This window comes from Notolepis coatsorum, assembly GCF_963971535.1.
Source record: "Notolepis coatsorum genome assembly, chromosome: 19".
In the NCBI taxonomy this organism is placed as follows: domain Eukaryota; kingdom Metazoa; phylum Chordata; class Actinopteri; order Aulopiformes; family Paralepididae; genus Notolepis; species Notolepis coatsorum.
The window spans coordinates 80,779,687-80,797,489 of record NC_140183.1 but is presented as its reverse complement, the minus strand read 5'-3'; the positions used below and the strand labels follow the sequence as shown (position 1 = coordinate 80,797,489).

The 17,803-nt window shown below is 47.9% G+C and overlaps 1 protein-coding gene across 1 annotated transcript in view; it reads left to right on the top strand.

Moving 5' to 3' along the window:
* LOC311246646 (neuronal acetylcholine receptor subunit alpha-7-like) overlaps nucleotides 1–10,001 on the top strand; it is a gene marked incomplete at both ends in the record, with an annotated part of 70,240 nt that extends 60,239 nt beyond the window's left edge. Inside the window, 1 exon segment of the mRNA XM_084336815.1 lies at nucleotides 9,078–10,001. Coding sequence (XP_084192941.1) covers nucleotides 9,078–10,001 — 924 coding nt within the window.
* Nucleotides 10,002–17,803: the final 7,802 nt, after the last annotated feature.

Genomic DNA, 17,803 nt, shown 5'->3' with positions numbered 1-17,803 from the left:
TCTTGGGTCCCACATTGCCTGGCGTTAGGCTGCAGTAGTATAAGGGCAGGGCCGCCTGGGAGAAATGTGAGGCCCTGTGCGTTTTTAGACGCGAGGCCCCCCATCTCCTGGGGCGGCCCTGTGTAGGGGGCTATTGTTTCGTTTTGTCACTCTGCTATGAGAAGGTCTGTCTTGCTACAGCTTTCTCTCCTCTCAAACCATTCATACTGACGGTCAATCGGTATACTGGGATTTTGGTCTTCTGCTGGAGCGCGGGCGGTATTGTCCTAGGCCCTACACCGCCTCACACCGCGCAGCCAGAAGAAGAGAGAGCACGGCCTCGTCAGCGGCGATGACGGGGCCCTCGACAGGCGGCCATGTTTTTCCCCTGCCAGAGGTATCCTGGGCGTTGATTTGACAGGTGTCCACAAGGCCGACAGCCTTGGCGGCCGAGGGATCGGCCATGTAGGATGGGTTCGGCTTGAACAAACAAGCCGTCACCGTCCTGCCGCGAGCAGCCCGCTCTCCGATCACTCCCTTCCCCAACACCAGCGGGAGAAGTGGGCTCTGATTGTTTCCTTTGGCTGCGGGCCGCGTGCCTTCGTTGATGCGCGGGCGGCCCCACTTTTCGCTTCTCATGGGGACGGGGGCTGACACCCAGTTGATGGCTGAGCCTGGGTCTGTCCGTGAGAATGTTGTGCTGTCAAGCGGCTCCCACACCTTGAACTGTGTTGGTTGAGCCTGGTGTTACGTCTGTCAACTTAAGTGTTGTCAGCAGGGGGGCTCGAAACCTTTTGAGGCACACAGTGCGGGCTTCCCCGGCCTCGCCTTCGCCAGGCCAGGTATCATGTTGGTGCCTCCCACTCCTGAAATATTGGCAAGTGGTCGCAGCTCACATGGTTTGGGGTGGTAGTAATATCACTGCAGGGCTACGGTGTGTAGGAACCCATGGGGGCCTTACACCTTGCATGTCCGGCTGCAGAACAACTCCTTCAGCATGTTCTGGAGGGGTGTTCAGTGGGGGGGCTTTTTTCATCGGAAGCCCCCCGTATCAGATCGGCCCTTTCTGTCGGGGTTCCCCCTTGGGTGCGATTGCCTCGTGGGTGTGTCAGGGTCAGGTGTTCCGACACGGAACGCGCTCCTCGCACGGTTCCGGGGTTGTCTACGCACAGCGGGGGGACCGGGCCAACTATCTACAGTTCCTGGCGGACCTGCGCCACGTGACGGCGGGTGCGTTGGGAGTGTCGTCACATATGACTACGGCAGTACCATATGTCGAGGTAGATGGAGAGAACGGTGAGGCAGGGACTTGTGTTTACACAACCCCACCCGTTTTCAGGTTTGGTACAGACCCTGTTGTCGGGGTCTCCAGCAGGGACAGCTCTGGTCGACGAGATCCAATCTCTGTGGACGAAGCAAGCCATCGTCGTGGCGTTCTCCTCCCGGTGTTCTCAGCCCGAGAAGTCGGGAGGGAGGGGTGTAAGACCCAGGCTGGACCTGTCCCATGGGAAGGTTCAGCATTTTTTGGATCGTCTCCTACCTGTTGAACACTGTCAGGTGGGGGTCTGGTTCTCCTCCATAGACCTGTAGGATGCGTATGCGCATCCCCGATCTTCCATCCTAGGGCTTACCTACGCTTCCTTTGCAGGGTTAGCGTATGAGTACCAGAGGCTGCCGTTCGGTTTTCTCTGGCTCCCCGCATCTTCACCAAGTGCGTGGAGGCCGCACTGGGGCCTTTGCGTCGTCCGGGGTTACGGAGTGTTCTGCCCTGATGACGTTCTGGTCCTTCGCGGTCAAGGTGGATCGTCAGGTCTCATACCAGGCAGGTCTCTACCAGCCTGGGGTTGCTGTAGACTGGATGTAGAGTATTCCTCTTCCCAGTCAACGGTTGGAGGGCTATGGGCATCCATTTCAGAGCGTGTTGTCAACACGCTCGGGAGGTTCCGTCCTAGGACGGTTACGGCGCTGTCTCACGTCGCGTTTTCGCCGACGCCTCCCTCGCTGGTGATGCGTCGGGCCAACGCAGTAGGGGGCAGCTGGCAAACCATGCTGCCCGGTCTGCGCTACGTTCAATGTGTTGGTGTTGAAAGCGGTCCTTCTGGTCCACAAATGGTGTTGATCAGGACGGACGTTACGACGTCAGTGTCGTGTATCGACAGACAGGGAGGAGTACGCTCCCCCTGTCTGCACCAGGCGGCGGGCGGCTGGCTATGGGCGTCCTCCATCTGCGCGGCCTGAGGGCTCCCCACATCCCCGGCAGGGAGAATGTGGGTGCAGGTGTACTGTCGCGGGGCGGCCCTCATCCTGACGGGTGAGGATTGCGTCTGGACATGGCCAGGCGGGTCTGGGACCGATGCCGTGCCGCCAGGGATTCTTCCCCATACATCTGTTAGGTCAGTTGTTGGGACGGGTACGTTGAGGGGCGCAGGTTCTTGATCCTGATGGTGTTACCATCTGGAATGCGCATGCTCCCTCCACTGTCGCGCTTACGCGGGCAGATGACATATGTTCCAAGTGTGGTGTAAGGTGGGGGGCCGGGACTCAGTCTCCTGCCCCCTGGATGCTGTCCTTAGTTACCTCCAGTCTCTCCTTGATAGACTGTCGGCTTCGACGGTGAGGGTATATGCAGCAGCTATATCCTCCTATCATGAGGGGTTTGAGGGGATGTCTTGTTCAGCCACCCTCTTGTGAAGCGTTTCCTGCTTGGCGCTCGACGCGTTAAGCCGGTGCAACGCTCCTTGGCTCCGACTTGGGATCTTCAATTGGTCCTCGGTCGGTTGTCCTTGGCCCCGTTTGAGCCGCTAGAGCGGGCGCCGTTGGGACAGCTGTCCTTCAGGACCGCGTTCCTTCTGGCTGTCACTTCCGCTAAACGCGTAGGTGAGCTCTGTGCTCTCTCGGTACGTCCAGAGTGCCTGTCTTTTCGGACCGATTGCGGTGTCACTCTGCGACCTGATCCTGCTTTCGTGCCTGAGAATATCCGGAGTTCCTTCCGCTCCCGGGATATTGTGGTTCAGGCGTTTCGTCCTCCTCCTCACACTAGTGAGTTAGATGCGGGCCTTCACCTGTCATGTCCAGTCCGTGCTTGGGGATTTACCTCAGCCGTACTCAGGATTTCAGGGTTACCGACCAGCTTTTTGTCTGTTACGGTGGGGCTCGTGCTGGTAAGGCACTGTCGGAGCAGCGTCTGTCCCATTGGTTGTGCGAGGGTGTTGCCCTCTGCTACACGCTGGCTGGGCAGGATCCCCCTGGGGGCGTCAGGGCGCACTCCACTCGTGGGGTGGCTGCCTCTGCCGCTCTCCTGGGTGGGGCCTCGGTGGAGGCCATCTGTGCTGCAGCTTCATGGTCCTCCCCGGGCTCCTTTGTAAGGTTTTACCTCATGGACATGACCGGGGGTTCTGTCTCCCAGGCGGTTCTGGGGTCTGTGGCCTTTCCTGCTTCCCGTCCTTTGGTCGGGTAGCGGGAGTGTGTGGGTATGGGCCACAGTGTGTTGGGTCACACGTGGTTCCGCCTGTACGGTGTGTTCAAGGGGTTCTAGCTCTCTCTTGTTCGCATTCAGGTGGAGTTGACTGCGCCCCCCCTTCATTAGGAAGGATGGGGTGACAGGGCTCCCCGCACCCCTTGATGTGGGCTTACGGGTCCTCAGGGGGTACATCTGTCGGGTCTCGCGCCCGCTCTTCCCCATTATCTCGTAAGGCTCAGAGCGGGACGCGATGCAAATACGAAATATAACGAAAGGTTATGTAGATAACCTAGTTATATTAGTATTGGCTGAGCGTCCCGCTCTGCGCGCCCTGAGTTCCCTCTTGAGGGATCTTTTCCTGGGACGGGTTTTTGGCGAGGAAGGGTGTTTCATGACCAGAGTCATGGTTATATGGGTGGTGGCCACCATTAGGGGCGGGGCCCCATACAGGTGGGGTGCATGTGTTTTTTATTCGTGGGAGATACAATATGTATCACAGAGTATCTCGTAAGGCTCAGAGCGGGACGCTCAGCCAATACTAATATAACTAGGTTATCTACATAACCTTTCGTTATGATACTGCATACTTATAAAAAGAAAATCTTTTAAAGATGTTTTTTTTTTTACAAACCGCTTGAATCATAGCCACGTTAATAATGCTTGTAATAAACCAAACCGTTTGTAAATCCGTCAATATTTCAGCGAGTTATGAGTATTTTTGTCTGTGCAGCTCACTCACTCTCACTCAAGGCTAACTGGAGCAAGATGGCGGCAGTTCAGTGACGTCGCTCTCCATTGGCCGGCAGCGCGGGCAAGCTATCTAGTGTTCTATATATATCTATGGGGGGGTTGGTGACATGCAGCAGATAGTGTCCCAGGCTCGATTCCGCATTGCAATGCATCCTGGTGTGTCGAGCCACCAGGACACCGCCGCAATCATCTGGCTCTTACGCACGCACGCACGCACGCACGCACGCACGCACGCACGCACGCACACACACACACACACACACACACACACACACACACACACACACACACACACACACACACACACACACACGCACGCACGCACACACACACACACGCACACACGCGCACGCACGCACGCACACGCATGCACGCGCACACACACACACACACACGCAGCGCCACACAGTATTATCCTCAGTGCCTTCTGCCTACATCAGTGTTGGGCTTAGAGTTGCAGTTGTGACAGACATTACAAGAGAAGTGAATGAACCTACAACAGGCTGCTCAAGCTTTGTGTGCAACACCTGTGAACCTGCATATAACGTCATGTCACTATCAAAGACGTCATGACTGCTTATCATTGCACAATGATATGTAGACAGGCATTATCTCCTGTTCTGTCTCTGTGTCTGGTGGTTAAACATTCACCTGGTCAGACACATGTCTCTGAGAGCTGGCCCTCTGTGGTCTTCAGGTTGCTACAGTATGCAACATGACATTTTCACCACATCAACGGACTCCTGCAGAGCTCACTATAGCTGCCAGCAAGACCAGCAGGCAGCCAGGCACTATGGTCTCATTAAGCTGGGGTTAACTGATCCTAAAGGGACTGATTATGGATAAACTGAGTGTAACTGATCCTAAAGGGACTGATGATGGATAAGCTGAGTTTAACTGATCCTAAAGGGACTGATGATGGATAAGCTGAGTTTAACTGATCCTAAAGGGACTGATTATGGATAAGCTGAGTTTAACTGATCCTAAAGGGACTGATGATGGATAAACTGAGTTTAACTGATCCTAAAGGGACTGATTATGGATAAGCTAAGTTTAACTGATCCTAAAGGGACTGATTATGGATAAACTGAGTGTAACTGATCCTAAAGGGACTGATTATGGATAAGCTAAGTTTAACTGATCCTAAAGGGACTGACGATGTATACGCTGAGTTTAACTGATCCTAAAGGGACTGATTATGGATAAACTGAGTGTAACTGATCCTAAAGGGACTGATTATGGATAAGCTAAGTTTAACTGATCCTAAAGGGACTGACGATGTATACGCTGAGTTTAACTGATCCTAAAGGGACTGATTATGGATCAGCTGAGTTTAACTGATCCTAAAAGGACTGATTATGGATAAGCTAAGTTTAACTGATCCTAAAGGGACTGATGATGGATACGCTAAGTTTAACTGATCCTAAAGGGACTGACGATGTATAAGCTAAGTTTAACTGATCCTAAAGGGACTGATTATGGATCAGCTGAGTTTAACTGATCCTAAAAGGACTGATTATGGATAAGCTAAGTTTAACTGATCCTAAAGGGACTGATGATGGATAAACTGAGTTTAACTGATCCTAAAGGGACTGATGATGGATACGCTAAGTTTAACTGATCCTAAAGGGACTGATGATGGATAAACTGAGTTTAACTGATCCTAAAGGGACTGATGATGGATACGCTGAGTTTAACTGATCCTAAAGGGACTGATTATTAATAAGCTAAGTTTAACTGATCCTAAAGGGACTGATTATGGATAAGCTGAGTTTAACTGATCCTAAAGGGACTGATGATGGATAAACTGAGTCTAACTGATCCTAAAGGGACTGATTATTAATAAGCTGAGTTTAACTGATCCTAAAGGGTTGGTGATGGATAAGCTACGTTTAACTGATCCTAAAGGGACTGATTATTAATAAGCTGAGTTTAACTGATCCTAAAGGGACTGATGATGGATAAACTGAGTTTAACTGATCCTAAAGGGACTGATGATGGATAAGCTGAGTTTAACTGATCCTAAAGGGACTGATGATGGATAAGCTAAGTTTAACTGATCCTAAAGGGCCTGATTATTAATAAGCTAAGTTTAAGTTAAACAGGTTGTACAAAGGAAAATAAGAGGAGAAGAAAAAAACACATCGCTGCATTTGGAAGAAACTACACCAAAGATATTAAAGTTATTATAGTTTTGTATTTTTTTGTATTTCCTTTTCCTTTAAATTTTGTTTTGTTTTCAGTTTAGTTTCAGTTAGATTCCAGAGTGGGGTTCGCTAGTTTTAGTTTTTATTAGTTTCCGTAGTAATATGGAGGGTATTTGCAGACGACACAGCGGTGGTGGGCCTAATCAAAAGCAACGATAAGTCGGCCTACAGGGAGGAGGTCCAGCACCTGGTGGCGTGGTGCACCGACAACAACCTGGCCCTCAACACCAAGAAAACCAAGCAGGTCATTGTGAACTTCAGGAAGACTAGAGCCAGCGTAATAGTGTGTATATGTATATATCAAATCTGTCTGTACATCTGTACATACCTCCTGCATATATCTGTAGATACTATCTGTACATAACTGATGGAGGGCCCGTCCGAGGACGACCTAGATAGATATATAGATATCTGTACATATCTCTTACCTACGGCCGCTGGCCAGTATGACTTACTACCATTGTGTCTTTATACCTATATCACTGTACATATTAATACTACAACTCTGTACAAACATCTGATTAGCACTATTACTCAGTAGTACTAATTTATATATTTGATATCCAGTTTAATCACCTGTACATTGTATATTACTATTGCACTTTACTGTTACATTTGCACTTTGGTTGGATGCCAAACTTCTTTTTGTTGTACTGTACTTGTGCTGTATAATGACAATACATTTGAATGTAATCTATTTGTGTGCATCAAGTCACTGGTAAGCATTGAAAGATAAATCAGAAAGTTATAGCCTATAGTATTGGGTATTAGTTTGTGCGCTTGCTAACACATGGCTTGCTAATACATGGCTTGCTAACACACATGGCTTGCTAACACATAGCTTGCTAACAGCTAACTTGCCCCCTAAACTATTTTTGCCATAAACACTACTTTTCCTCCCTCCTGTGTCCTGGATATATCGACAGTATATTGTTTGTCAATATATTTTGACACAGGGTGCTAAAAAAATAATCCTTTGATATGCTGATATTTCATGTTTTTAACTAGCTAGACATTTTGTTAGGTTTTCCCCCTGGGTTGCATATTACTGCACCAAATATTTTCCCCTTTGGAGGGTGTGGTTTTCGGAGTATAACTTGTCTCTATGTGGTACACACACACACTCCAATTATAGACTCAGGGGAGTATGAGTGTAAGACACCTGTATTTGAACTGCAGTCTATTGCATCATGGGACGCTACATTTCCAACATTGTGGACTGCCCCCACCCCACCCCAACTGATGAAAACAGAAATAGGTTTACCATTCTTCAGGCAGGGTTACTCTTCTGCAGAATTAGGTCTATACCTACGTACATGGCGGCTGGCTGCAGTATAGCCTGAGGGGCAGGTATAGGCTGCAGTATAGACCCAAGTCCAAGAAGTCCAACGTCAAACAAAATGAACAAGACAAAACAAGAAAGGGAGGGAAGTGTGTGTGTGCGTGCGTGTGCAGGGGTACTTCAACAAACATTGTTATTTGTGATCTATGAACCATAAAATCTAGCTCTATGATGCTGCCAGATAAAGAGAGGGATCTCAGTGGCTGCCTCTTCTATTGTAATAAATGTTGAGGAGGCAAATAGCTGCTGTAGACAATTCTTTAAACCCGTGGGATGGGATGAGAAAGGCCACTGATTTCCCAATACGAGTTACACATTTTACTGCAGCTAGAGAGGCAAGCGTGAAGCAATGTTTTTTCCAGAAACGTATTTCCAGAGAGTGTCACATTGAATGAGGGATAGAAATACCAGCATGTCTCGGATGCTTTATTAAAGGGGAATACCACCCATTTTAAGAATTCACATAATTTATATGCCAATGGCTATCCTTGGTGTGAGATTTAAGCTATTGTCTTACTTACAGTAGGACAACCAAAAAAGGGATCCTTCCACACAATGAATGGGGCTCTGACGTTATGAATATGAATATATTTGTGTGGGCTCTTATGCCCCAAATGAGGTTTATATTCATGCATTGCTAGACGGTCTGAACTGGAATTAACATCTCATTTGCAGTGCAAGAGCATGTACGACTGAATAAGCGGGTGAGTGTGTATCGTGTATCATGGGATCCCTGCGCGTGTGTGGCCTGTGTGTGGGGGGTGAGGCTGGCACGGCATACACACGAGACAAACCACACCGCCAGTGAAATGGAGGCGAGCAGCAACTGCCGTGCCGCCGCCATGTTAATCAATAATCAATAGAGCAGCCAGTGCTGTGAGTGAAGTGACACTGCACGCTCAAATACGCTCCAACCTCATTTATTTGGTGTGTGTGTAACGGGGAAGCCCGTGGGTATGTCCACAGTCACGGAAACAGGTGTGTTGACGAGTGACTGTGGCAGTGCGGGCTGGTAAATTAAACTCACTTCCTCATATAACAGGGTTAACAGACGCATAGGTACGGTAGTTAGGAGTGAATTCACTTCTTAGTGCAGCGGCCTGTGTCGTCGCCCGCGGACGCGGGAGCTCCCCTGTTCGACTCCCCCTCGGGACATTAACATTTAACATCAAACACAACGCAGACCAATATGATCCGTCGTGTGTGTGTGTGTGTGTGTGTGTGTGTGTGTGTGTGTGTGTGTGTGTGTGTGTGTGTGTGTGTGTGTGTGTGTGTGTGTGTGTGTGCGCGCGCGCGTGCGTGCGTTCTTCCCTCTTATCAGCGTCTCTCTGTCCTTCAGGTGGAGCTGGTTCTGCTCCAGTGGGTTCCCTGGTTCCTGCGGATGAAGTGTCCAGGAGAAGGGGCGGACCCCTCACACCCCCACAGCCAGTTAGACTTTCAGAGCAAGACCCTGTCCTCCCCCACCACCACCCCTACCACCACCACCAGCCCCACCCCAGCCCCCTCCATCCTGCCACAGAGCCTCACCTCCTTACAGGCTAACCTGGTCCAGCTCAGCCATCCGCTACCACATCCGACGCCTAACTGCTCCAACTCCCAGCCAGTTGCGTTGCCTAATCCAAGCCACAGAGAGCCAAGCCTTCCTGCCAACCCCAGCCCCAACCCCAACCCCCCCCAGCCGAACGGCCATCTGCCTTACATGGGCTTCCAGACCTTTCAGAGCCCTCCAGAGGCAGATCCGGCTCAGAGGTGCAGAACCAGCAACCGTGGGAGAGGAGGTGTAGGTGGTGGAGGAGGATCTGGAGGTGGAGGGGGAGCAGCAGCAGCAGGAGGAGGAGGAGGAGGAGGGGGAGGGGCCGGAGGCACCCCCACCCATCACCACCTTCCACCCACCAGGTTTGGGAGCTCCCACCAGCAAACTCCAATGTCCCCAGACCTCGACCCCTCAACCTCAGTCTCCGGTCCCGGCAGCGTGGAGGCCGGAGCTGGAGCAGGGGGAGCGGTTGCGATGCATACGCAAAGTGGTGCGAGCCGGGGGGTCGACATCCAGCTGCAGGCCCTTCTGGTGGAAGTGCAGTTCTTAGTGGACCGCGTTCGCGAGCAGGACCTGCAGGTGAGCGCGGCGGAGCGGTGGCAGTTTGCCGCCGCGGTCATCGACAGGCTGTGTCTGGTCGGATTCAGCGTCTTCAACATCATCTGCACCATCGCCATCCTCATGGCCGCGCCCAACTTCGTGGAGGCGGTGTCAAAGGACTTCCTCTGAGAAAGAGAGAGAATAGATATTAAACGATGATGCAGAGTGGAAGTAGGCAGAAGCACAGATGCTGTTGATAATAAGACACCTAATAGCACATGAACTCCTCTCCACTGATGTAGAATGGACTGCGGCACACTCAGACACTTAACTCGGCGCTGAGGACTTCATATAATTTCACAAAACATTAAGCTTAATGTTAATTCTTTAATTAATTTAAGTTTTTTTGTTTTTTTTCTCTCCCTCCACTCCCCCCTGGGTCTTTTCATTCTCCATGATGGAACAGCCTTTAAAATTATTCAACCACTGTGCATAATTCACTGTCCAGATGGTTGTTTCATTAACTGAGGGCTTGTGGGGAGATTTACCGAAACCGGGTTGGGGGTTTAAATGTGTTAAATGTGCTAATGTGGAACGTGCTAAAACAAAGTCAACGAAAATATATGTATTTTTTCACCCGGCCTCAGAGCTATTTATAAAAGAGAGTCAGTACTTGTGAACAACACAAACTCTCTTATTAATATTTAGAAATATGAATTACATTCCCCTGGCCGTCTTCAATTTCATGGTGCATGTTCTTACCTGATGACATCACCGGTCTGTCTTATGCTCTCTTATGTCGTAACTAGCTCATAAATCTACAATCAACTATCCCTGATCATAGGCATAAGTCCCCAAGGACTTTAAAATTGCGAGAGTGACCCCTCTGCACAAAAAGGGCAGTAAATTAGACCCAGGCAACTACCGCCCTGTTTCTATTCTTACCTCCATCTCGAAAGTCATGGAAAAAATTGTCTACGAACAGATTGAAAAGTACCTAGCGGAAAAAAATCTAATCTACGAATTCCAATCTGGCTTCAGAACATCCCACTCCACTGACACATGCCTTCTCTATTTGAACGACCACATCAAACAAGAGGTGGACGCGGGCAAATACTGCGGCATGGTCATGCTGGACCTACAAAAAGCCTTCGACACTGTCAATCACTCCATTCTGATTGACAAGCTAAAAGCAATGGGTTTTGATAGTTTATCAGTGAGATGGATGCAATCCTACCTAGAGGGGAGAGAACAGATGGTGGAGGTAAACGGTACCCTACCCCCCCCCCCCCTCACAGTGAGCTGTGGTGTTCCACAAGGGAGCATATTAGGACCGCTACTGTTCCTAATTTATGCAAATGACATGTCGTCAGCTTGTGACTGTAACTTGTTCTTGTTCGCAGACGACTCAGCCCTGCTGGTCTCTGACAAGAACAAGTTACAGGTTGAAAAAACCCTCAGCTCGGAAATAGGCAAAATCTGCATATGGCTCGCTGATAACAAACTATCATTACACATGGGCAAAACAGAGTCCATTCTCTTCGGTTCAAATAACAAACTCAGCAAAACCGACGGCTTCTCAGTTACAGTGGGTGACAATATTGTCACAAGGAAAGATGAAATTACCTACCTGGGCTCCATCCTAGAGGCTAATATTTCCTGTGACAAAATGGCATCCAATGTAATAAAAAAAGTCAACCAACAAACTCGATTCTTGTACCGGATCTCCTCTCTGGTAAACAAGAACACCCTGAAGACTCTGGCAGGAGCACTCATACAAGGGTACTACGACTATGCTTGCACCTCATGGTACCAAAGCACCTCAAAGGCGCTAAAAACTAAATTACAAACATCTCAAAACTAACTGGTCAGACTACTGCTTGACCTTACTCCTAGAACCCACCTCACCCCTGCCCACTTTGACAACCTAGGATGGCTTAGAGTAGACGACAGAGTACAGCAACTTGCAATGGGCCTGGTCTACAAGATACACTACACGACCAAGGTACCCATGTTCATGTCAAAAATTCCAAAATACTTCCCAAAGGTCAGTGAATATCACGATCACAACACCAGAGGGAGCTCCACAAATCATGTTAAACCCAGATTCAGCTCAAACAAGGGACTAAACAAGTTTCGCAATTATGCCACATCAATGTGGAACGCCCTACCCAAAGCTGTAAAGGAATGTGAATCACTACCAACTTTCAAAAACACTCTCAAAGAACACCTACGGGAGACTGCAATTCGAAACTGGCCCATGTAAATGTCCAAACCCAACCCCCTCCAATGTACAGTAAATTACCAAGTATGGTTGTCAATATTCCAATGTACAGTTTTGCTTGTACAGTTGTACAGTGTTCCCCACCCCTCCTGCCCAACCCCCCCCCCCCCCCCCCCCCCACCGAACCACCTCCAATGTACAGCCCCCCCCCCCCCCACCCCCCCCCCCCCCCCACCCACCCCACCTACCCAACCTCCCCCAATGTACAGTTTTTACATCAAATGTATATACTCTTTTCTGGACTCTTTTTGTATCACAAACGGTACTGTATTTGCAAATCTGGTATGTCATAAATGTATAGATGTAGCAGTACTGTATATCTGTATGTCATGTATGTCATATATGTCCTGATGAATTGAAAATGGGGGACCCTGTATTTCTCTGGTCTGCATCCCCTTAACAATTGTGTGTATTGAGCTGTACTGTATTGTACCCATTCTGCAATCTGTTAATAAAGTTTTCAATCAATCAATCAATCAATCAATCACATGCATTATTTTCTAGGGAGTGTCGGCTATATTCTCTTTGAAAAAAGGGGGAAAACCTCTCAATTCAAGAATCTGCGAATCCTTCAGACAGAAGGATTGTTTTCAAAGCTCATTATCTAAACACTGGACGTTGTGTGCTCAGGATGTACCGGTATAACATTCACACTCCAGATGATTTGGATCGACGGTATAGGACATGCAAATACAGGATGTTCCAAAAACAAACAAAACTTCAAATTTTTCGGGCTGAAGGCTGCAAAAGTTGTTCTTATGGCCTAGGACACTCCAATAACTAATGATTGATAAACAGTTGCAACCCTGTACCAAAGCAACATTCCATCTTATCTTAAATGAAGATCCATTTTATCTTATACAATATAACCAACGCTCCGGTATGTGATGATTGACTGGAAGGCTGACCATCTTGAGCCTTATTCCAGGGTAGTGCCCTAAAAGTGCCCTAAAAATGAAGTCAAACCATTGTGGATGTTTATACGGTCACCTTTGTACTATTTTATAATTCATTCTGGGGGGCGAGCAGTCGTCTGGTAATCCGTAGGTTCCCGGTTAGATTCCCGCTCCTCCCAGGCAGCGTGTCGAAGTGTCCTTGAGCAAGACACTTAACCCCTAACTGCTGCCGATGTGCAGGTTGGCACCTTGCGTGGTCGCCTCTGCCATCGGTGAGTGAATGGGTAAAAATGGATAAAAGCGCTATATATAAATGCAGCCATTTACCATTTATTTATTATTCTCTATGAAGCTGTATTAGACTGAAATGAATGAATGAATGAAAACTTTATTTAACAGATTGCAGAATGGGTACAATACAGTACGGCTCAATACATACAATTGTTAAGGGGATGCAGACCTGAGAAAGACGTTTGTCTTGTTTCCATCAGGGTCCCCCATTTTCAATTCATATAGACATATATGACATACATGACATACAGATAGTCAGTACTGCTACATCTATACATTTATGACATACCAGATTTGCAAATACAGTACTGTTTGTGATACAGAAGGAGTCAAGAAAAGGGAGTATATACATTTGACGTAGAAACTGTACATTGGAGGAGGTTGGGTGGGGGGGGGTTGGGTACATTGGGATATTGACAACCATACTGGGTAATTTACATTGGAGGTGGTTGGGGGGGGGGGGGGGGGGGGGCGGGGGGCACACTGTATAAACAAGTAACACTGTACATTGAGGGGGGGGGGGGGGAGGAGACACTGTACAAACAAACACAATTGTACATTGAACTATTGACAAAACCATACTAGGTAAATGACTGTACATTGGAGGGGGTTGGGTTAGGATATTTACAGGGGCCAGTGTTGAATTGCAGTCTCCCGTAGGTGTCCCTTGAGAGAGGTTTTGAAAGTGGGTAGTGATCCACATTCCTTTACAGCTTTGGGTAGGGCGTTCCACATTGATGTGGCATAATTGCGAAACGTGTTTAGTCCCTTATTTGAGCCGAATCTGGGTTTAACATGATTTGTGGAGCTCCCTCTGGTGTTGTGATCGTGGTATTCACTGACCTTTGGGAAGTATTTTGACATGTACCTGGGTACCTTGGTCGTGTAGTGTATCTTGTAGACCAGGCCCATTGCAAGTTGTTGTACTCTGTCGTCTACTCTAAGCCATCCTAGGTTGTCAAAGTGGGCAGGGGTGAGGTGGGTTCTAGGAGTAAGGTCAAGCAGTAGTCTGACCAGTTTGTTTTGAGATGTTTGTAATTTTGTTTTTAGCGCCTTTGAGGTGCTTTGGTACCATGAGGTGCAAGCATAGTCGTAGTACCCCTGAATGAGTGCTCCTGCCAGAGTCTTCAGGGTGTTCTTGTTTACCAGAGAGGAGATCCGGTACAAGAATCGAGTTCGTTGGTTGACTTTTTTTATTACATTGGATGCCATTTTGTCACAGGAGAGATTAGCCTCTAGGATGGAACCCAGGTAGGTAATTTCATCTTTCCTTGTGACAATATTGTCACCCACTGTAACTGAGAAGCCGTCGGTCTTGCTGAGTTTGTTATTTGAACCGAAGAGAATGGACTGGTATCACAGACTTGGTGGTAAGGCAAAGGAAGAAGGGCATCTTGTTTCTGAATAGTGAAGAATGTACACTATTACAGACTATACTTCTTCATGTCAAGGACCAGCTAATCTACTGTGTCTGTATGCATTCGACCACAGAATCATATGGTATGGTATGATCTGCGTACCGTTCTGTACTATGGGTAGGGAGATGACAGTGGAGAGGGTGAAACCAATGATTCAAATAATCCATACATTCTCCTCTTCTTACTTAGACGTTATCTTTTTGTACTATAAGGGTCAATGGAATAATTGTGGAATTAAACTATTCCACATGCTCCGTATTGCTGGTTGACCCTCCGGAGCCCCTCTCGAGGACCCCATTTAGGAGCCAATATCTTAAAAAGTACATGGCGTATTTCAAAGATGAAATTCAGCACTATTCCGCTATTAAGTGTCCTATTACTCATTCACAACATTGACCCCTTAGAATTGGACTGAGTATGATGGAGTGGAGGGGGGAGAACAGGTCACGGTGCTGCAGGCTGCCAAGAATTCTGGTGAATAGTATCATCTCAAAATTAAAGCGTCCACACACACACACGCACGCACGCACGCACACAAAAATCATGTATATTTATCTCATTTAAATGGATTTAATTTGATTCATGTTTACACAATCTTCCAGCCTAGTCTTCTTGTTTACATTCTAACATTGGCCAAACGACTCCAGCGGGTCCCAGGAGTGTCTGATGTGTAATAAGACAGTGACAGACGTTTTGCATCCCCACATAATAAAACCTCTCTTTTTACTCTCTCGTCATGTATGATATACATGTACTTTCTTCTCTGACCAGCCTACCCCCGTCCATTGAATTATGAATTATAAAGGACAGAGGGAGAGGGGGGGGGGGGGGGGGGTAGAAGCAATGACGCAGAGAAATGAAGAGGAAGTCTTGGAAGAGGAAGAGGAGAAAGTGGTGGAGATGGAAGATAGAGAGTTATGCAGAGGGGGAGGGAGACGAGGAGCACAGATGTTACACTGGAGAGATGCAGAAAGAACAAGAGCTGCATTGGATGAGAGAAATAAAAAGAGGGAGAGGAGGGGGACAGTGCTGACGACGTGCATGTGGACTAGTAAGGTTTTTAACTGATTGGTCATTAATGGAGAGAGAGGTGAAGAGAGAGGGGTAGAGAGAGAGGTGGAGAGAGAGGGGGTAGAGAGAGAGGTGGAGAGATAAAAGATAGGTGGAGAGTGTGTGGTGTGTGTGTGTGTGTGTGTGTGTGTGTGTGTGTGTGTGTGTGTGTGTGTGTGTTGGGGGGGTCTGTCTCCTCCAGCATAGCTGCCGCTGCCAAACTGTCCTTAAATCAGCATTTAAGGATGACTAGACATATTCTGGCTTGTCAGAGGGTGTTTCCGTTAAAATCAATGTGACACCGCGAGACATAACGCTCTGGGTCAAAGGGGGGGGGGGGGGTGTTCATGATGCACAGCTTAGTATGATTGAATGTGGCCAGTGTGGTTTGGAAAGGGCGGGGGTGGGGAGGACCAACTCCAGCCTTGTCACATTATCATTGTGTGTGTGTGTGTGTGTGTGTTGTGTGTGTGTGTGTGTGTGTGTGTGTGTGTGTGTGTGCGTGTGTGTGTGTGTGTGTGTGTGTGTGTGCGTGTGGTGTGTGTATGTGTGTGTGTGTGTGTGTGTGCAGACAGAGAGAGAGAGAGAGAGAGAGAGAGTTCTCAGTTCACTATGTTTGATTGATTGATTGATTGATTGATTGATTGATTGATTGAAAACTTTATTAACAGATTGCAGAATGGGTACAGTACAGTACAGCTCAATACAGACAATTGTTAAGGGGATGCAGACCAGAGAAATACTTTCGTCTTGTTTACATCAAGGTCCCCCATTTTCAATTCATCAGGACATATATGACATACATGACATACAGATAGACAGTACTGCTACAATCTATACATTTATGACATACCAGATTTGCAAATACAGTACTGTTTGTGATACAAAAAGAGTCCAGAAAAGAAGTATATACATTTTATGTAAAAACTGTACATTAGAGGAGGTTGGGTGGGGTTGGGTGGGGGGGGGGGGGGGGGGTTGGGTAGGAGGGGGTTGGGGGGGGGGGGGGGGGGGGGGGGGGGACAGACACTGTACAACTGTACAAGCAAAAACTGTACATTGGAATATTGACAACCATACTAGGTAATTTACTGTACATTGGAGGGGGTTGGGGGGGGGGGGAAACACTGTACAAACAAGCAAAACTGTACATTGGAATATTGACAAAACCATACTAGGTAATTTATTGTACATTGGAGGGGGGTTGTGTTAGGGACATTTACAGGGGCCAGTTTCGAATTGCAGTCTCCCGTAGGTGTTCTTTGAGAGTGGTTTTGAAAGTGGGTAGTGATTCACATTCCTTTACAGCTTTAGGTAGGGCGTTCCACATTGATGTGGCATAATTGCGAAACGTGTTTAGTCCCTTGTTTGAGCCGAATCTGGGTTTAACATGATTTGTGGAGCTCCCTCTGGTGTTGTGATCGTGGTATTCACTGACCTTTGGGAAGTATTTTGACATGTACATGGGTACCTTGGTCTTGCTGTACTCTGTTGTCTACTCTAAGCCATCCTAGGTTGTCAAAGTGGGCAGGGGTGAGGTGGGTTCTAGGGAGTAAGGTCAAGCAGTAGTCTGACCAGTTTGTTTTGAGATGTTTGTAATTTTGTTTTTTAGCGCCTTTGAGGTGCTTTGGTACCATGAGGTGCAAGCATAGTCGTAGTACCCTTGAATGAGTGCTCCTGCCAGAGTCTTCAGGGTATTCTTGTTTACCAGAGAGGAGATCCGGTACAAGAATCGAGTTCGTTGGTTGACTTTTTTTATTACATTGGATGCCATTTTGTCACAGGAAAGATTTGCCTCTAGGATGGAACCCAGGTAGGTAATTTCATCTTTCCTTGTGACAATATTGTCACCCACTGTAACTGAGAAGCCGTCGGTCTTGCTGAGTTTGTTATTTGAACCGAAGAGAATGGACTCTGTTTTGCCCATGTGTAATGATAGTTTGTTATCAGCGAGCCATATGCAGATTTTTGCCTAGTTCCGAGCTGAGGGTTTTTTCAACCTGTAACTTGTTCTTGTCAGAGACCAGCAGGGCTGAGGTCGTCCGCAAACAG